Source organism: Acomys russatus, chromosome 5 (assembly GCF_903995435.1).
Source record: "Acomys russatus chromosome 5, mAcoRus1.1, whole genome shotgun sequence".
Taxonomy (NCBI): Eukaryota; Metazoa; Chordata; class Mammalia; order Rodentia; family Muridae; genus Acomys; species Acomys russatus.
Genome location: NC_067141.1, coordinates 76,476,726 through 76,499,047, shown reverse-complemented (window position 1 = coordinate 76,499,047; position 22,322 = coordinate 76,476,726). Strand labels below are relative to the sequence as shown.

General features: G+C 44.1%; 1 protein-coding gene across 1 annotated transcript in view; it reads right to left on the bottom strand.

Annotated features, from left to right (window-relative positions):
* Positions 1-22,322, bottom strand: part of Atrnl1 (attractin like 1) — a 552,888-nt gene that overhangs the window by 424,012 nt on the left and 106,554 nt on the right. The window contains exon 20 of the mRNA XM_051146856.1: positions 2,513-2,606. Coding sequence (XP_051002813.1) covers positions 2,513-2,606 — 94 coding nt within the window. The remainder of the gene's footprint in view (positions 1-2,512; positions 2,607-22,322) is intronic.

Below are 22,322 nucleotides of genomic sequence, written 5' to 3'. Positions count from 1 at the left end.
CAGAGACCCACAGCCTGACATTCTGCAGAGAGAGAGTCTAAATTGGAGGTCTCCACCAGGTCCTTCACTAAGAGCTTAGGGAACGCACTGGAAGAGGAAGAGGAAACACTGTGGGAGCAAGAGGGGACAGAGGACACCAGGAGAACACGGCCACGGAGCCATCAACTAAGCAGGGCTCACATGGCTCTCAGGGACTTTGGCGTAGCAAGCACGGGGCCTGCGAGGGTCTAAACAGGTCCTCATCAGGCATGTCATAGCCATAAGCTTGGTGTTTTTCTAGGACTCCCGCAGTAAGAACAGGCGTGTCTCTGACTCTTTTGCCTGATCTTGGGGCTCTTTCCCTCCTGTTGGGTTGCCTTGTCTTATTGTATCGTGTTTTGTCATGTTTGGTTGTTGTCTATTGGAGGCCTGCTCTTTTCCGAAGGGAAACAGAGAGGACGTGGCCTGGGGAGAGGGTTGTTCGGGAGGAGTGGGAGGAGGGATAACTGGGCCTGGGGAGAGGGTTGTTCGGGAGGAGTGGGAGGAGGGATAACTGGGCCTGGGGAGAAGGTTGTTCGGGAGGAGTGGGAGGAGGGATAACTGGGCCTGGGGAGAGGGTTGTTCGGGAGGAGTGGGAGGAGGAATAACTGGGCCTGGGGAGAGGGTTGTTCGGGAGGAGTGGGAGGAGGGATAACTGGGCCTGGGGAGAGGGTTGTTCGGAGGAGTGGGAGGAGGGATAACTGGCCTGGGGAGAGGGTTTGTTCGGGAGGAGTGGGAGGAGGATAACTTGGGCCCTGGGGAGAGAGGGTGTTCGGGAGAGTGGGAGGAGGGATAACTAGGAGCACCTGGGGGAGAGGGTTGTTCGGGGAGAGTGGGAGGAGGGATAACTGGGCCTGGGGAGAGGGTTGTTCGGGAGGAGTGGGAGGAGGGAATAACTGGGCCTGGGGAGAGGGTTGTTCGGGAGGAGTGGGAGGAGGGATAACTGGGCCTGGGGAGAGGGTTGTTCGGGAGGAGTGGGAGGAGGGATAACTGGGCTGGGGGAGAGTGGTTGTTCGGGAGGAAGTTGGAGGAGGGATACCTGGCCTGGGAGAGGTTTGTTTCGGGAGGAGTTGGAGGATGGTATAACTGGGCCTGGGGAGAGGGTTGTTCGGGGAGGAGGAGTGGGAGGATGGAATAACTGGGCCTGGGGAGAGGGTTGTTTTCGGGAGGGAGTGGAGGGAGGATAAACTGGGGCCTGGGGTGTAGTGTATGAGAGACAAATCTATGTTCAGTTAAAATAAATAAATGAAGCCACTCGCATGCAAACACAAAGTACCGAACAGACTCACACCTATATACACTATCTACAAACCATTCCTTACACATTAGTGTTCCAAATCTTCTGTTTAAAAATGCATAAATGATATCAAAGGCAAGGTGTATTTTGTCATTCAAAACTATGAATTTTAGAAAAAATAGTTTGCTTGACCTGTAACCAGTATTTAGCTGAGCTTATAGGCTCATAAGTACATAAAAATATTGCTGTCCTTTATCTAAGAATAAAAGCATGTTCTTAAGATGACATTACAAAAGAAGTAACTATTATAGACCCAGATATTCAAGACACTATGAAAAACTGTAATCCTTGCAGTTCCTAAGCAACACTGGTGGCAGCTAACATTTTGCTTTTGTCACTAATGCCATAACCTGGATCTATAGATATTGTCTTCATGGCCATCACAAAATAATGATGCTTACACGTGGCACACGGCGTGAGTGGGTGGGTGAGGATACTGGAAAGTGTACATGAGTTAGGGCTCTTCTTAGAAAATTACTAGGATGGTCACATCCCAGCCTTAAACTCTCCTAAGCATGATGCCTGTGCAGATCTAGCAGCTCTACTTAAAACACATGCATTACTGTTGCGAAACGTCAGAGGCACCGTTCTCACAGAGGGTAAGCCGTGGGTCTGGTTCCTCGCATGTGGGGCCCACGCGGCCAGCCCCCCGATAGGCACTGGTGTGAGAGCCACCAGCTTTGGCTTTACTTTTAGCTAAAGGGATTAAAGTAAAGAGACTCCCTGGCTACACAAGGCTTCTCTGAACTTGAGAGTCTAGTCAAAGACATCTAATAAAAATCTTAGTGTTTATAATTTAGATACGTACCTAGTTAATATGAAACCATAGAAATCTGATTTTAATATAATGTACATGAACATTTGGAAGGTAATAAATATTAATAACTGACACAAGAAAAGTCACTCATAAAGTACTGAGAACAAAGCACTGGGTTCCTGTGTAATGAACTAAGAGAAAAGAGAGGCCGGTGGGTTAAATGTGGAAACAGCGATCCCGTCAGCTGGTTCTACAGGCTCTGCCTTACTCTGTGACGGTCAGCTTTAAATATTTTGTCAAAGGAACTGATAATATGTAAGTGAAAATCAGAATACTGTAAGCTTAACTAACATAATGCTAACATTCAAAAGCAAAACAAAAAAAATTAGTTTTATAGCACAAAATCCATAAAAATTCCAAAAATACTTCTTTGTACTTACAATTGGCATTGGTCACCTTTTATTCCTTTGGTCGTGCAGAAACACTTTCCTGTGTTCAGATGACAAACATTTGCATGGCCACTGCACGTGCAAGCTGTAAGTCAAAAGCACCAGAGTGTTAAATATTATATTATTATCATCTTACTTCATGAGGCTGTTTCTTCATGTCATGTGTTATTTTTAATTATAGGAAACTAAATTCACCTATGTGAAAACTTCACAAAACTCCTTAAAATCTGAGTGTCGCACATCTACCATGTCCCTAAATGGTCCTCTAGTGCTCCTTTGTGCCTCTGTAATCTGGTACATCACAGATGACGTAAGTGTTTAAAAAGATAGCCGGTGTAGCGGTGCACACCTCTAATCCCAGCACATGGGAGATGCACAGTGCACAGCCCCAGTCCCCACGTGTGTGAGAGAACACACAGTGCACACCTCCAGTCCCCACGTGTGTGAGAGAACACACAGTGCACACCTCCAGTCCCCACGTGTGAGAGGGAACACACAGTGCATACCTCCAGTCCCACGTGTGTGAGAGAACACACAGTGCACACCTCTAGTCCCCACGTGTGTGAGAGAACACACAGTGCACACTTCCAGTCCCCACGTGTGAGAGGGAACACACAGTGCACACCTCCAGTCCCCACGTGTGTGAGAGAACATACAGTGCACACCTCCAGTCCCCACGTGTGAGAGGGAACACACAGTGCACACCTCCAGTCCCCACGTGTGTGAGAGAACACACAGTGCACACCTCCAGTCCCCACGTGTGAGAGGGAACACACAGTGCACACCTCCAGTCCCCATGTGTGTGAGAGAACACACAGTGCACACCTCCAGTCCCCATGTGTGTGAGAGAACACACAGTGCACACCTCCAGTCCCCACGTGTGTGAGAGAACACACAGTGCACACCTCCAGTCCCCACGTGTGAGAGGGAAGACACAGTGCACACCTCCAGTCCCCACGTGTGAGAGGGAAGACACACAGACCAGAAGTGTTAAGTGAGCCTTGGCTAAGTAACAAGTAGATGTGACTGGATCAAAATAAAAAGAGGTAAAATGTAAAACAAGGTCTCTCAAGCGCAGTGACGTAAAACACACGTGTCCACAGTCGCTGGAGCGCAGTGGCATGAAACATGTGTCCGCAGTCGCTAACGCTGTAGCTTTAGACCATTTACTGAAACTGCAGGTTTGGTTTCAGCATCTCCAAATAGAGAATAATAACCTTTAACTCTAAGGACTCTTGAGAATTGAATACGATATTGTAATTCAAAACATTTAACATGCCAGGTGGGCAGTGGTGGCGCACACCCAGCACTCAGAAGGCAGAGGCGGGGGATCTCTGAGTCTGAGGCCAGCCTGGTCTGCAGATCGAGTTCCAGGACAGTCAGTCAGGGCTGCACAGGGAGACTCTATCTTGAAACACCAATAAACAAACAAAACACTTAACACATTTAAGTATTGAACAAATGCAGCTATTGTTTCTGGTATAATTACTATTATAAATGATGAAAAAATTCATCCACATACTGATTTAATGCCTACTTATTTACACCAAAACTATACTTTTAAGGTTCTGAGATTATCCTCATAATTATTACTTCAGAATACTTAATTAAACACTGCATTATACAAAGACATGATTGGTTTAGTTGTATGAACACAATCTCAATTTCCTCTTCATTTTTTATAACACAGCTGTCTAAACAAGACCTGGGCAACAATGATGACCTCAAAAGATGGGCTAACACACAACAGTGATCACTCATGGGCTAACACATGGTGATCAATCACGGGCTAACACACAACAGTGATCACTCATGGGCTAACACACAACAGTGATTGCCTACAGGCTAACACACAACAGTGATCACTCATGGGCTAACACACGGTGATCAATCACGGGCTAACACACAACAGTGATCACTCATGGGCTAACACATGGTGATCAATCACGGGCTAACACACAACAGTGATCACTCATGGGCTAACACACGGTGATCAATCACGGGCTAACACACAACAGTGATCACTCACAGGCTAACACACAACAGTGATTGCTCATGGGCGGTGATCACTCACGGGCTAACACACAACAGTGATCACTCATGTATTTCAACCCTGTACAAACAGGCAACTATGAAATGCTGACGGTGGGAGAGTCTCCCAAGGAAAGAGCCCCCCAATTGTTTATCCAGTGCCAGGGTCAGCCCTGAAATCATATACATACAAGTAACATTATAAGGGCAGATCACATTATATAATCCTAAATACATATGTAAGAACAAGTAAATAAATACATGTGTTAAAAAAAAAGAAAAAGAGGCTACGAATTTGAGCAAGAACTGAACAAGACTCCAACCTTGGCCTCCACAGGCACACACGTAACATGGACATGTGTCTCACATGGATGCCCTCTTATGTAAATATTCACACACATACTCACAGTCACACTCACACACTCACAGTCACACACACACACACACAGTCACACAGTCTCACACAGTCACACACACACAGTCACACAGTCACACACACACACAGTCACACACACAGTCACACACACACACACACAGTGTGAAGTTACAGTAAATCTATAATTCAGGACATCAATGTCCTGGGTTTTTTTGCCTGGAATCAAATCAACTGATGGACCAAACGTCTCCACTCACAGCCTTTCTCGCACCTTACCACTCTTTTTCACTCACTGTCACTACTCGCATTTTATCACCCACACTCTCTTGCTGACACTGTTTTGGTCACGTATCACATGCACCTCGAGGGCATCAGGGTTACAGCTCATCGTCCTATCAAAGCCATTCGCATCCTGGTCGGAAGTGCCAGTGAGGACGCCTGCGTGTCGGCAGCATCCTTCCGTGGATGGTAATGAATAATGTGGTCTATGCACACAGATGGCAGGATGAGCAAATCAATCTAAGTCTCCCAAGGACCAACATTTGTTACTATACTTTTCCTAACATATCAATAACCATTCCAATACCCACGCTAATTAACAAACGCAAACAAATGTGAGCACATTGACATCCCATGATGGTTTCAAAATAAAATGGATCTTAAATACAAATGTTAAGTACAAGAGGACCCTGGACATTTTTTCAGGGAAAAAAATAGCCAGAGGCTTTCCCTGTGGATTCACGGAGCCAGGCGGAGTCAGTAGGAAGATGTCTCGGTGGCAATATGCTACAGCCCAGAAAAACAGTGTAGGATCCTCCAGTCAAGCCAGAGCTGCTTAAACTCTGAGTGAGACATCTTGCTAGAAGCCTTACAAGGACGCGAAGGGCAGGCTGTGAGCACAGGACTGTTGAGAATTACAACAGGACAGCCCGAGACTCACAACAGACACCAGTGGTAGCTGCCTGGCTAGTCTGAGAAGCATCCACTGGTGTGTGTCTCTGACAGAAACCTCGGCCACAGATGGTACACATGCTTCCCGCACAGTACTCCAACGTTTCCCCGCCTTCGCTGAGCCAGCGAAGAGACAGCTCATTAAAACAGACTACTCTCTGTTATTACATCAAGAGAAGAGGCTGCAGTGACTTTAACTGCGTTGCGCACTCTGATATAAAGCAGTTGTCAAACAATAAGATGAGTGAAACGAGACCATCATGTTCAAAGGATCAGAATTATTCTAAGGCCGCTAGCTATCTGTGCAGTGCTTGCACAACCGACCTTCTCACGTCTCCCCCAAAAGCAAATGCTAGCTAAACTTTATACTCATCAGTTCTCCGGTTTTAAAAGCCAGCAGACTTAAGATTATCTACAACATCTAATTTCCCATTAGCAAATGAAGATGGCTATGACAAATTCCTAAGAACAATATTATATAAGCGCAAAAAACAACAACAAAAACAAAAACCCAAGCTATCTTCATTTTAAGAAGACCAGGACCAGCGCCAAGCAGATCGAGTGAAGGCAGCCTGGTTAAGATTTAACCGGACACACGCAAGGTCATGCAAGTGAACTGAGAAGGGAAGGCCCGAATCCCTTTGCGGTGCATGCCCATCACAAGCATGGCCTCTGCAGCTTCACCATGAGTCCTCTCGCGGTTCCTAAGGGCCAGTGGAGCCTAGGTGAAGAGGTGAATAGCTGGTGTGTTCCTCCTTCCTCGCAGAGCCAGCCTCAGCCCTCCCGGGGGTCCTGGGTGGTCACACCCACACTGTGCACTGCCAGCCCAGATCCAGGGCTGCCTCCAGGGTTTGCCTGGGTCTCCTGGGGGACCATCTTGGCCTAATAAAGTTGCTCTGCTTCTGATCTTTCTCTTTAAGTTCCCCTTGAGGCCACCCTACCAAGCTCTGTCCATTGACCACAAAGACTGGCTCATCTCCGGCTGCAGAAGCCAATACAAGGAAACCTGGGACAAAGCAGGTGGGCGGGCGATAGCCTACACTTTGTCTCCATCATCCTTTGGGGTAGTATGAACATCTTTATAACATTAATCTTGGGGTGATACTCTTGCTCCTTCCATGAACAAGTCAATCGCCTTCAGCCTTCATCTACCATCTCAGTATTTCTTTGCTTTCTTTACAGTCAAACTTAGTTATAGTTTGTAAAATTTTGTTATTAAATTTGGTTTGGTTGAAATATGTTCAGGGCACATTGCATGATTTTGAGTACACAACGGTTTGCACTTTTCTATTTTATGTATGCTCGAAATTTTCACAAAATTTATTTAAAGAAAAACAGTCATGGCTGGTTGTGTTAATGCTGGTAACAAGAGTGGGCAGGGCCGAGGGCAAGTACGAGATCAATGACAAAAAGCCACCAGCTCAATAGTAAAAATACAATTAGTGCAACTTTTAAAAGTGAACAAATCCATTGCACACACGAGAGAGAGAGAGAGAGAGAGAGAGAGAGAGAGAGAGAGAGAGAGAGAGAGGTGCTGAGACAGTGCTATATCTTTAGCACACATGCAATGTTAAACACAGAATGAAACTAAGGTACCAAGCCAACAATTAAACACATGTTTAAATAACACAAATGTAAAAACTGACAGTACTGTGTTGACACTAGCAAGAAACAGCCAAAATTGTCACAAATTGCTGGCAGGGGTATGCAATGGAGCAATCCCTCTGAAACTATTTTAACAATTTCCCTAAAAACTAAAACTTCACTAAATCTACCCAGAAACTTTACATTTATCAAAATGTAAAACATACATACATATATGTTTGAATAATAGTATTACCATTTGATATAAATATGGAAAATACCAAGTGTCTCCCTATAGATTGGGGCTAAAAACATTGTGGTGTGAAGAAACAAGAGATTCCTCCTCAGCAATAAGTGAGACAACTTGCTAAAGTGTGAACTACCAAGAAATAATGTTCTAACACGTGACTCTGTCTGTACAAAACTTCAGAAGTAACAGTTACAACACAAGGCAAAGGTTGACTGCGGTACAGCTGGCAGCCCTAACCCAGCTAACCCTGTGTCCTGGCTTGCTTTTTGTTGCTGTGATAAAACACTGGCTAAAACCAACTTGGGGAGCAAATGGTTTCCTTGACTTCCCGCTCACACCCTGCTATCAAGCGAGGCCAGGGCAAGAGCTCAAGGCAGGAACCTGAAGGCAGGAACCCAGAGGCAGGAACCCAGAGGCAGGAACCTGGAGGCAGGAACTCAGGGGCAGGAACCTGAAGGCAGGAACCCAGAGGCAGGAACCTGGAGGCAGGAACATAGGGGCAGGAACCTGGAGGTGGGAACCTGAAGGCAGGAACCCAGAGGCAGGAACCTGGAAGCAGGAGCCCAGGGGCAGGAACCTGGAGGCGGGAACCTGGAGGCGGGAACCTGGAGGCGGGAACACAGGGGCAAGAACCTGGAGGCAGGAACACAGGGGCAGGAACCTGGAGGCAGGAGCACAGGGGCAAGAACCTGGAGGCAGGAACTCAGGGGCAGGAACCTGGAGGCGGGAACCTGGAGGCAGAAACCCAGGGGCAGGAACCCTGATGCAGGAACCTTGAGGCAAGAACTCAGAGGCAGGAACCTGGAGGCGGGAACCCTGAGGCAGGAACCTGGAGGCAGGAACTTGGAGGCGGGAACCTGGAGGTGAGAACTCAGAGGCGGGAACCTGAAGGCGGGAATCTTGAGGTGGGAACCTGGAGGCGGGAACCTGGAGGCAGGAACCTGGAGGCGGGAACCTTGAGGCGGGAACTCAGAGGCGGGAACCCGGAGGCGGGAACCTGGAGGCGGGAACCCGGAGGCGGGAACCCGGAGGCGGGAACTCAGAGGCGGGAACCTGGAGGCGGGAACCTGGAGGCGGGAACCCGGAGGCGGGAACCTGGAGGCGGGAACCTGGAGGCGGGAACCTGGAGGCAGGCGCTGAAGCAGACACTATGGTAAACATTGTTGTTTGCTAACTCTTACTCAGTTACCTTTCCTGTACAGTCCTGGCCTCCTGTCCAGGGATGGCATCGCCCACAGATCAAGGAATCCACTGTGATATGTGGATTCACTTTGTCATTTAAATTTGAAAGTGTCTTTTCCAAAGTGGTCATAAATTTCTAAACCTCAAGTCTGACGTATAATTATGGCATATTTCTCATTTAAACAATGACGGGGCTGGGCCCAATGAGTACATCTGCCTCTGCACAAACAAGAGAACCTGCGTTTGAGTCCCAGAACACAGAGAATGCTGAAAGTGATAGTGGGCTTCTAGAACAGTGGTTCTCGCCTGCCCTAACACTGCGACCCTTTAATGCAGATCCTCATGCTGTGGTGACCCCCAGCCATAAAGTGGTTTCCGTTTTTACTCCTTAACTGTAATTTTGCTACTGTTATGAATTGTCACATAAATATTTTTGGAAATAGAGGTTTGTCAGAGGGATCGCTGCCCACAGGTTGAGAACCGCTGTTCTGGAATCTCAGGGCTGTGTAGGGAGATTGGGGGCATAGACAGCAGAGTCTTTGCAGGGTTGATAACCAGTTAGCTTGGCATTTTCAGGGGAAGTGGAAGACAGCAAGAAGGAAGAGGAGGGATGCCATTGAGGTTGTCCTCTGACCTCCTAACAGGTCACGTGCATCCTCACACACTCCCACACATGTGCAAGGACACATGAAACAGGAAGATGGATCGTCAATTTGACTCATGTTTAAATAGTAACTTTCCCTGTGCTTGTTGGTAATTTGTATATTTTCTTTCAAATAGTGTTGATTCAAACTCATGGATAGATTTTTTTTTAACTGTGCAAATTATCCTTTCATTACTGAATTAAATGTTTGCTTATATTCTAGAAAGAAGATATATGGCTTGAAAAATAAAAAAAATCTCCTGTAATATATTGTTATTTTATTTTAGTTATCTCCTGTCGTGCAAATCTCTTAAGGCTGATGAAGTACACTCTGCCCTTCCTCCCTTTTTCTTTCTTCTTTTTTCCTTCTCTCTCTCTCTAATGTGTTTGGTGTCTTTGTGAATTGTTTTTCTATTGCTGTGATAAAATACCACACCCAAAAGCAACTTAGAGGAGAAAGGGGTTATTTTTTTGACTTATAGTTCCAGAGTAGAGCGAGCATGGAAGGTGGGTGGGACCAGCCCGGGGCTGATGGTCCTGGGTTCTATAAGAAAGCAGGCTGAGTGAGCTAGGGGAAGCAAGCCAGTGAGCAGCACCCCTCCGTGGCCTCTGCCTAAGTGCCTGCCTCCAGGTTCCTGCCCTGTTTGAATTCCTGTCCTGAATTCCTTAGGTGATGAACAGTGATATTGGAAACAAAAGCCAAGTAAACACTTTTCCTCTAAGTTGCTTCTTATCATGGAGTTTTATATTGCAGCAAAAATAACCCTAAGACACTGGGTAATGACGTCTTTACCCAAACATAAGTGTGCTTGACAATAAAGCCTAGTCTAGGAAAACTGAAAGAGAAGATGCTCAGGGAGAAACTTTGTTATAAAAAGCAAAGAGAAGGAATAAAACCTACTTAAGATAGAATATGCAAACTTATTTGTAGGACCTTATGAATAAAATATATAAATGAGTCTCTTTTAATAAATACCAGATATTGAGGAATGTCCACACCTATGCCAGGGAAGTAGGGTTAGCTATTATATTAATAATCTGTTTCCAAACGTGATAAAAATGTTCCAAGTTTTATACTATTTTATAATGTGGTCAAAACCAGAAGTTTTAAGTAAGCCTTTCTGAGATGTAACAAAGATGTGATAGGAGATGCTTTTTTACAGGATACAATTCAGTTGTGTTTAGTGTAATGGCAGAAATGGGCTCTCATGATTACAGTCTTATGTGACAGACTTTTCTTTTTAAACTTAAATTTATTTTTAAAAATTTATTCACTTTACATCTAAATCGCAGACACCTCCCTCACCTCCCAGTTCCACTCTTCTACTCTGTCTTCCCCCAATACCCCTCCCCTAGTCCTCTGAGAGGGGGCACGCCCTCCTCCCCCACCAACTGATCCCAGACTATCAAGTCTCATGAGGACTGCCTGCATGCTCTTTGTCTATAGCCTGGTAAGGCATCCCTCTAGGAGAAGGGATGGAAGAGAGGGCAACAGAGCCCATGGCAGAGACAGACCCTGCTTCCCTTACTAGGGGACCCATATGGAGGCTGAGCTGCCCATTGGCTACATCTGAGCAGGAGGCCCAGGTCCTCTTGAGGCATGGTCCTTGTTTGGTGCATCAGTCTCCACAGGGCCCCCTCCTCTGCCCAGATTTGTTGCCTCTGTTGGTTCTTCTGTGGATCTACTGTCCCTTCCGGGTCCTTCTACCCCACCACTTACTTCAAGGCCATAGAATACAGGATAACCACACCACAATCCACAGACCTAAAGAAGCTAACTAACAAGGAGGAGCCTAGGGAGGATGCTTAATTCTCATTCAGAAGGGCAAATAGACCAGACACTGGAAGCTGTGGAAGAGACAGAACAGGACAGAAGCCTACCACAGATGTCCTCTGAAAGACTCCACCCAACTATGGGTCAAAGCAGACACTGAGACTCACAGCCAAGCTTTGGGTGGAGTGCAGGGAGTCTCAGTGACAGGATTTATATCACTCCCTCTCCCACTCCCCCTCCCCAGTAAACGCTTGACCATTAGCAGTCCCTCCCCTTCTTGCCTGGCTCTCCACCTTCTCCCTGGCTGCCTATGGCAACTAGACAGCCATTGTCCATACACACTGAATTATTCTTGAAATTTTATTCATAAAACCATACAAATAAATTTGTGTATCTTCCCTTAATTTTGTAAAATTTAGTATAAGAATATAAGTTTTGAGATTTCCATAAATGAAAGACAAAATAAATATGCCCCCTCCCCCTCACTGGCCGCAGCACTCAGGAGAGCTGTCCCTGCCCCTTAGCAGCTGCGCAGTGGGCGATCTAGTCCAACATGGGCAGAGCTGAAGAGCTTGCCCTAGTGGTGTGGGTGTGGGAGAGCTGGCAAGCTGACCAGCTCAGCTGCCAACAGGCCCAGATCCAGGGCTTTGAATTGGCCCACCCCAACATCCACCCCATGTAGCAACTTCCAGACTGCAGGATAAGGCCGGTCCTACAGATCCAAAGCTGCGGGATCTCCATCACACAGGGCAACAGCAGGATATCCAAGAGGAATCCCAGTGAGGATGCAGTACTAATGGAGTAGCAGAAGCCACAGACCTCAAACCGGACCAATGGCTCATTGCAAGGAACATTTGCAAGTAACTGTGTGTAGACAGAGGGTGTACTGTGGGACACACTGTGACACACTGCAGCTTCCATGATATTTTTTTCCTTTGTGGGGGTGGGGAGGTTGCAAGGGCAGAGGGCCGGTACGAAGGGACCGGGAGATGAGAAGGTGAGCGTGCATGATGTGAAACTCAAAAGAACCAGTTAAAAGTTAAATTAAAAAATAAAGACTATCACCAAGGAATAAAGGAACACTAAGATATACTGCTCCCACGTAACTGTTTAAATAATGAATGAACATGCCATCACACAGCTTAACATTAATCTGAACAAGTTAAGACAAATATTGAGGCATAATCCAACGAATGCTAAAATCAATGCATTTTAATATTTTAAAACTTGGATTTTATTTATCCTTCCTGAAAAAATTTATAATTCTTCTTGCTGCAGATTTTCTTAAAGAATTATGATCATATAGTAACTTTAATAATTTCTGAAACCAAAAACACGAATTAAAATACCATTTATGTAAGCTCATTTTGCAAGAATTCCCCTGTGGTACTATACTTCAGAGTAAAATAGCACAAATGCACCTAAATGCAATTGTTTAAAATTTATACTTCATGGCAGTTTTTATATTATTCTGTATTGTCAGCATCAAAGGCCGTTGCTTTGTGCTGAATAAGCACCTAGGAAGCCATCACACTGTGGCCTTTGGTTTGGGAAATTTTATTTGGCAATGAATTTTTTAGCCTGGACACACACTAGAGGAACATGACACAGTCACATGCTATTTCTGTCCCCAAGAATATAAAGCTACAGTAGCAACTTATAAACAAAACCAAACAATGAGGGGAAAAATGGTAAAAACACAAGTTGCATATATATAGAACCCACTGTAGAAACACGGATCCAAGCATGCATCTCGGGCAGCCGTGTTTTGTTTCTGCCATAAAACATACGACGGCAGTTTCTGGAGGTTTGGGGATCATGTCAATTTAATCTCTTTTGTATTCTACTATGCTAATTATGTTTAATGAAACATCATCGATATATTACTTATTAGACAGCTAATATGGCAAAATTCTACATAAGGTAAAACTACAAACAGCCACATAACTTAAAATTCTATCCTTCACAACCGCAGTAGGCCCCTCCAGTCTGGCTGGACAGTCTTGCTGGCCCTGACCAGCCCGCCCTTGAGACAGCCTCAGACCTCAGCTCCGCGCCTCCTCAGTGAGTGGTCTAGGCAGGGCTGGTAAAGGAAGAGCTGCCTCTTGTGCCACTGCCAATGGCTGCTCTGGCTCCTGGCACAGCAGGTGAAGTGGCCATTGATATTCGCTCAGCCGGGGGATAAGCCTACTTTCCACCTGCCATTGAATCCGCTGGAGGACACAGCTCTGCAGAGGACTGGTTGTGGCAAGCCCATGACTGCAAACCTGGGCATTCGCAGACGGGACCTAAACCATACCAGTACCAACTGCCCACACCAGTGCACAAGCGGTCCTGGCTGATTTGTTTTCTTTCGTGTTGCCAGCAGCTAACTTTCTTGTCCACTTGCTGTGCATTCCTTCCATTCTGCTGACTTTCCCTGGCATGTACTGAAATAAATTTATTTACTTGTTTATATCTTCTTTCAGGTCAGTGATGATTTTTACCAAAAAATAATAATAAAATGAAAAATTTTAAAAACAAAAAAGCTTTAGAAATATTCATTTATCTTTAAAATACTAATACTAATTCTTTGCATTATAAAATACAATTAGATAGGCATTCAGACAAAGTTCTTGGTGATGTTCCTGGTACTAAAAATGACCAACAAATATGAAATAAACTTGAGAATGATGAAAACTATGAAATACAGTGAATACAAAGATACAAAGACCAAGGTAAGATGTGAGAGGTAAAGGTATTGAGATCATAGCACACAGCTGCCTTGAATGTAGTCTTAAAGAGTTTTGAAATAGTAATTTGACGATAAAAGACAATTTATATTTGACAGTTTTGGGCACTGGAGATTTATGAAATAAAAATGGAGTCTTTTGAGCCACTTTCAGAATAAAACTGTCTCCCCTTTCCCTACAGAGGAGGTAGAAGGGGCCAGTGACAACTGGAGAGGTCATGTGTAATTCTATGTGGGGGACGGATCTTTGCATTAGAAAATGTCAAGCAATGTGCAACACTTAACAGCAGAAGAGGAAGGACCCACACAGACATGGCTTCCCAAATTAATTAGGGAATTAACTATGAAGGAGGGGACTTGTCATGGGGAGGTAGACACGAAAGCATGTTCGGTTGGAGTAGAAGGCAGCGGGAAGCCCGCCTAGAGAGCTCAAAGTATCTTTAAATAATAATGACATTGGAGCCCGTATTTTAACTAGCTCAGTGGATAAGCACTGGACCTTGGTTAGTACCTTGTGTTCAAATGTTCAATCAAAAGCTGAGAAACAAATTTCAAGCTGGCTAATAAACTACTCTGCACTGTTCTCAAGGCATACGATGAAATCCTCTGTGCTTTTGTCATAGCCGAAAAACAGGTACAAGTTTAAAATCTATTAAAAAATAAGCAAAAAATGCATAAATTTATGCATGGGTAATAAAACGGTTAAGCACTTTTATCCATGTTTAACGATATATGTAAAAGACCTTTTCTTATATAATATATTCAGAGAACTTTTAAGGCTTACAAAGTATTTACATAAAATATTTTTGCTAATGATTCTAGATGTTTCTAATATATAATTAACTTTCCACGGTCACTGATTATCCCAAGCGTTATATGAGCAGTGCAAATATGTACATCCAATTCAGTATTTGACTTGGTTTAGCATTTTTAAAAACACAAATATATCAGAATAAAACCAAATGCATGTTTCTTAGGTTAACTTCCAGTCAGTCTCCTGGAGTGTTTAAATAAATGTTTTCAGTTTGAGATAATATTTCAATACCAGACTTGAAATATACCTTTTAAGTTTCACCAAAGGGCTTAATATTTTAAACCAATAGAAGTGTGTGTGTGTGTGTGTGTGTGTGTGTGTGTGTGTGTGCGCGCGCGCATGTGTGTAGATGAGATGACAGGATAATCTTGAGTGTTATTCCTCAGACACCAAATACTTTTGAGATTTCAGGTCTCTCAGTAGGTGAAGTTGGCCGGTCAGTGAGTCCCTGGCACCCGCCTATCTCAGGTTGTGTGGGTCTGGGGTTGAAGAGTGCACACCACAACACCCATATTTCCTTATGTGCATTCTGAGGACCAAAGGCAGGCCCTCAAGCACTTCTCTAACTCAGCTTGCTCTCTATCCCCCAAGCCAAAGCTCATTGTTAAGACATATTTAATATATAAAACTACTTTTAAAAAAAAGATAGTACCAAATTCTTATGATATACAATTTCAAGCAATGTATTATAATGTGACTAAATATCACCTCAAAGGAAATCAAAGAAAAATGTTGACCTCTTAGGCAAAATAATTGTTTCTATCTATCCTGAAATAGACAAGTATTCACCTTCCACACCTGAGTCCATTCCTTTCCAAAGTCCAGACAATATGAAACTATTTGTGAAAAGACAGGCGAAAGCGATACACATTGTTACCAAACACGGGCAAACCTGAGCCTCACATTATAGAGATGAATATTCCAGAAATATAAAAACCTCACAGCTAAAATTTTCAAGTTGAATCAAATGTCTAGTCAAAGTTGGAAGAGAAGGAAAGCAAAACTAGCTGCAAATAAATCTAGGAAGAGAGGCCTTGAGTATGGGGGAAGGCTTGCTGACGTCTCTGCAGTGCGCCACAGTGAAGGGCCACTGCTCAGAAGCCACTGGCTTGTCGGAGGAGGGCCTGGGATCAGCCACAGAGGCTTCCTTCAGAAGGCGCCTCGCTGAAAAGCAGGGCAGTGCATCTTCTGCCTCCCAGAGCCCATGACTCTGGCTCTTCTCAGTTCTTCTAACCCTGGAAACGCCCTTTACGAAAACAAAGGGGATGCAGGGAGCTAGAGAGGTCGAGGTCAGTCGTGAGAGAAAGCCTTTGTGTCTGGCTTTGAGCGAAATGGCTCAGTGACGCCTCCGCTGTGTTTGAGTCAACAAGTAGAGGCTGAGAAATCATTTTGAGGATTTGGAACCATGAAGAGGCATTGTCTCTCTGCAGAGTCTGCACCTGGTGGCACATGAGAGCTTGCAGCCGCACAGACCTCGGTCCTAGGACACTCTTGGCAAACCTAGAGTTCTGACTTTTGACTATGGCTGGCCACGGGCAAAGGGGACTGAAGGTTGTGTGGGCTGTCTGCTCTCATGGGCAGCAAGGACAAGGTGACTTCGGTAGCTGGAACCTTTCCCAGCCAAATTAATTTAGTGTAATGATTGAATACAAGTAATGGGAGTGAGCTACTCAGAGTCGGCCTTTTCCCAAGAAGACTGAATCCTCTGCTCCTTCCAAAAACGAAGACTGAGCATTCTGGTGAGCCTCTGTCTCCACTGCGGCACCTATGGCCGATGTCTATCACTCTGAGGCAGTTACACAAAGTAGTGTGGAGGATCGGAAGATAGAAGGGTGCTAAAACTATCATTACAGAAAGCCAGGCATGGCAGTACATGCCCTGAATTTGAAAGAATTAAATTTCCCATTCATTTTAAGAAGTGTGCAAATTCGTCTGATTATGAACATTCTACCTCTATGGACAATGTGTGAGAAGGGTTTATGATTAACAAAAAGCCTCCTCACCCTAGTAAAGTGATCAGTCATCCCTGATGAGGCTAGTGTCATAATCTAAGACGGTTAACATACATTCAGTATTTTCATAAGTCAACTACCATAGACCCTCACAGTACACCAAAAAGAAAGTTTTGTTGATTAAGCGCTACTAAACCGAAATACAAGTACATTGCTAACAAATATAACTTACTCATAATAAAAACCAAGCCCATTAAGTATTTTTGTAATAAAGTTATCAAAAAAGAATATACGAGACTAGAAAAGCATTTTCTCTTTTTACTTATATTTTACAAATAAATAAGCATTAAAATCTAGACAACTATTTTAGAGCTAATAACATACTTAGCTGTTTTATATGAATAATTAATCATAATGAAAAACACACTACTAGTAATGATAATAGAAAACAGAAGCACAGGTCATTAACACCATGTCCTAACCTGTCAAGGGGCCACTGGGTTAACTACAGAAGGAGTTTTCCTAGGTCACTCGGTCAGCCCATCATTTCATTTACTCATGTTCCAATGACAGTGTCCCATAACATTTGTAAATTTAAGTTATACCTTTGGCAGTCAGTAAGCATTCAATCACTATTTGATGATTTTAAAGATAATCCTTTGTAAAGCCCCGCTGTGTAGGTGCACTGAGCTGTTCTAGTCTAAGGAAAAGTCAGTAATTTCTTCTACTGAAATGTATGAGTCAGTTTGGAGATACTATTTCTAAAAGAATGCCAAAAATGCATCAGCTTGAATGTATTAATTATAATTTCAGAGTACCCAAAATGTGTCAATGTCCCATTATGGAAAATTAAATTAAAAGCACTTCCCCTTGAAGGAATTCAGCCAAGAACAAGCCCAGATTGTACTTCTGTGCCTTCCGGGACATTATCACATGAGTCTGCGTCTGTGCCTCCTGAATGCTATCTGGTCTTGTGTGTCCCTGCGTCTGTGTCCCTGTACAGGGCTTTGCATGGGGTTTAATGAACAGCATCACACAAGGAAGGAGTGAGGGACACTCCAGGTGACCCCAACTATCCCAGCTAACAAACAAACGAAAATACCAAGCAATGTTCATGTGTTGTCTTCAACACTTATGTGCATATGCATTGTATACAGCTGCTTTCAACCTCTTTGCTGTTTCTGGGATTTACTATCATAGTGTACACACATGCAGTGCCTGAAGGTACTGTCTCAATTCTGAATATATACTTCAAATGCAAAAGCACCCACATTCATAAAAGAAGCATTACTAAAGCTTAAATGCCACCTCGAACCCTACACATTAATGGTGGGAGACTTCAACACCCATGGACAGGTCATTGAGGCAAAAAGTAAACAGATAAATAATTAAACTAACCAATATTATGAATCAAAGGACCTAACAGATATCTACAGAACATTTCACCCAAATACAAAATAATATACATTCTTCTCAGCTCCACATGGAAGCTTCTCCAAAACTGACTGTATACTCAGTCACAGAGCAAGACCTCAACAGACACAAGAAGACTGAAATAACTCCATGTGTCTTATCAGACCACCGTGCATTAAAGCAAGACCTCAACAACAACAGAGACAACAGAAGGCCGCCAAACTTATGGAAACCAACATCTCTCTACTCAATGACCACTGGGACAAGGGAGAAATAAAGAAACAAAGTAATAGCTTTTTCTAGAATTCAGTGAAAATAACGGCACAACATACCCAAACTATGGGACACAATGAGAGTGGTGCTCAGGGGAAAGTTCATTGCACCAAGTGCCTTCACAAAGAAATTGGTGAGATCTCACACAAGCAATCTAACAGCTCACCTGAAAGCTCTAGGAAAAAAAAAAAGCAAACACACCAAAAAGGAGTAGACAGCAAGAAATAATCAAAATTAGGGCTAAAATAAATTAGAAACAAAAAGAACAATACAAAGAAGAAACAAAATTAAAAGATGATTCTTTGAGAAAATCAACAAGATAGACAAACTGTTAGAAGACCAACAGAGTCGACTTACCTAGGTGCACGGGGACTCACAGAGACTGAACCACCAACCTAAGTGCAAGCATGGGCTGGCCCTGGGCCCCTACACTTACAGAGCTGATGGCCAACTTGGTCTTAATGTGGTCCCTTAGCAAGTGGAGCAGGGACTGTCCCTGACATGGACTTTCTGCTGCCTGCTATTGGACCACTTTCTCCTAGCTGGCCTGCCTTGTCTGGCCTCAGTGGAAGAGGATGTGCTCAGTCTTGCTGTGACATGAAGTGCTGTGGTGGGATGGCACTATGTGTGGGGGTGGGGGAGGCTCCCTTCTCTGAGAAGGGGAGAGGAGAATAGGAGAAAAAGATGGGAGAGTAGGAGGATGGGATGGGAGGAGAGGAGGGAGGGTGCTGCGATTGGGATGAAAGGGAGAAAATAAACTAAAGAGAAAAAAGAAACAAATGAAATTTAAAAACAAAACAAAATGATTTTACAGCTGTTCATTCACTTCAGTTGTAAGTTAACTGTATGGAAAATCCAAGGCAAACAAGGTTGGTTGTACATTGTTTTCTTAAGGGCAGGTTAAATAAACTGAGCACACAGTAGGACAGCGATCTTAAATGGTCTCAGAAAGCATTATTAACTCTAGGTAAAACAGACTAAGCACACAGTAGGACAGCAGTCTTAAATGGCCTCATAGAGCATTATTAACTCTAGGTTAAACAGACTGAGCACACAGTGGGACAGCAGTCTTAAATGGCCTCGTAGAGCATTATTAACTCCAGGTAAAACAGACTGAGCACACAGTGGGACAGCAGTCTTAAATGATCTTAGAGAACATTACTAACTCTAGCTTACAGTCCAGCAAATCTCCAGTGTCTTTGAATGTAAAAGATATTTTCATAATAATAAATCATCAATTTATTTTTATAGAAAAGGCCTCTATCAAACAATTTCTAGGTGGTCCACAGGGATTGAAAGAGTCGTGGTCATGCTAAGCAAAAGCTGTGCCATTCAGCTAGAGCCCCATGCTTGTTTCTGTGACAAGTGTCTCACTACCTAACTCACAGTATGTAACCCCGGGCACGTGACTCTCTGAGGTTAGTGCCACCATGCCTACCTCCTGCTAGTTTCACTACCATGCTTACACTTGCTGACTATGAACGCTGACGGTCATGCACCACCATAGCGGCTGGCATGAGGGGGGGAGGGAGGGAGAGGGTAGTAGTCAACAGAAGCACCTGCTGTTTATCTGTAACAATCTCACTCAGGTCCTCAAGTGACTGAAACACAGTGACCAGAATCCAACCCCCAAAACTCATGTACAAGGGGGAGCTGGGCCCGGGCTGGCCAGTGGGTGTGCAGCATTTCGCCCTGAGCTGGGGGAAGAGGAAGGAAAGAGGTGACACCACCCCCATGAGCGCATGAGCAGCCCACACAGACTCGGTGGGACATAAAAGCAGAAGGGACAACGTGAAGTTGGCAGGCGAGTGGGACCCAAGGGAACATGGGACGTGTGAATGGAGGACACTGCATTGTCAAAAATGACGTACATATAAAATTACCAAACAATAAATGCATTACTGCTTAAAAGTTGTTCACTGGCCTCCAACATGTACTATGGCATGCGTGCCCACCCCTAGACATGCCCAAACACACACATGTGCATGTACATGTTACAGGATCCTTGATCCCACTGTGATCCCCAAGATTGTGAACTGTAAAAACCTGTCTTTTGTTTGGTGTGGTTGAGTCCTAGCACACACCTTTAATCCAAGAGCTATCTGTGTACACAGGATTTTAATAAAATTAAACTCAGGTCATGAGGTGGAATAAGAAACCAGCTGACAGGGATTAAACAGTAGGGGGGACTGTGAGTAGAGCAGTATTTAAGACAGCATGTGGAAGTAGAAATAGCAATAGAAATAGTAGAAATAGTGGAAATAGCTCTTTAGCTTTTGGTTTAGCTCTTGAGCACCTCAGCTCCTTGGCCTTTGGCTTTTTGGGCTCTGAGCTAGCAGGCCTTTGGTCTTTTCCTCCTGGGCTGTCAGCTGAGCTAGTGATCATTTTGAGCATTTTCAATCAGGAAGCAGCTGAGTAGGAAGGCCAGCTGGGTGCTTTCTCTGTCTCTGTGAGCTAGCAAGTTTTTCACGCCAGCATTTGTCTCCTCAGTCTTTACTGATAAAATAGAATGATCTGAGATTTTCATATGAAACAGCATTTTGGCACCAAACAGTTGTAGAGGAATGTTAATTCACAGCATGGCTGTCCTGGCAAGAGATCACAACCTTCTAGGTCTATATGTCCGACTGGAATACAAGCAAGTCTTTAACCAGGAGACGGAGGCAAAAGGATCTGAGTTCAATGCCAACCTGGTATAGAACAAGTTTCAGGTAAAGAAAAGCTTATATCCAGGTGTGGTGTACATGTTTTTAATCCCAAACGAAGGTAAGGAGGCTAGAAGCTTCAAGGGCGAGGCCTAGGTTAGCAGAAGGAGGCAGTAAGCCTCCCAGACAATGACTGAGCCAAGAGAAAAAAAAGCTACTTTTACATGTGCACACACACACACGCTCAATAATAATGAGTAAAAATTTAAAACAAACAGGCAATGGATACATAGTTTTAAATCTGATCATTCTGGCATTTGCTTACAATCTAGGGCTGCACAGGCAGAGGAAAGCAGATCCCTGGTGCTCACTAGCAAGCCAGCATACCAGTTGGTGAGTCCCAGGTCAGCGAGAGAGCACGCCTCCAACACAGCGGACCGAGGAGCCACACATGGGTACCACTGACCTCCACTGACATGTACCCCCACTCCAAACACACATGGACCTGCAAAAATACACACACGCATGCACACACACACACACACACACACACACACACACACACACACACACCTCACTGAAGATTTGTTACACTGATACAAGTTAGCTTCATTTTGAAATGAGGAAACTGAGCAGTCAATAATTTACTATTGGACCAGTGGGAAGCAATATCGAACAATATGCTACCAATCTTCACACTCTGAACAGTGCTGTAATCGTGTGTGCAGCGGTTATAGACACAGCCTAATATAGATCTACAGGTCCACATACAAGACCCTAAGAGAGCACTTTTAATTATTAATTACAGTAATAAACTATAAATGTTATCACCTAAAAACAATCTTACAAAATTACCAAAATACATCTGTATAACTCTGACAATGTATGACCGAGAGAGATCGTTCAGAAGCTAAAAGCAGGCACACCCCCATCTAGAGGCCCCATGCCCAACTCCCAGAAAATGGCAACAAATACATACATTCTGGCTTTTTAAAATTTAACTTTAGTCATTCTACATAATTTACCAATGTGACATGTTGTTTATTAGTTAGGTAATTAATGTGGCCATAAAAAATCAGTTTTTTAATATATCACACAGCAATATAAAGTCACAGACAGCAAGATATCATCTTGTCACCTTTTAGGACCTAAATATAAAGTCAAGGATTATTTAAAGTTTCA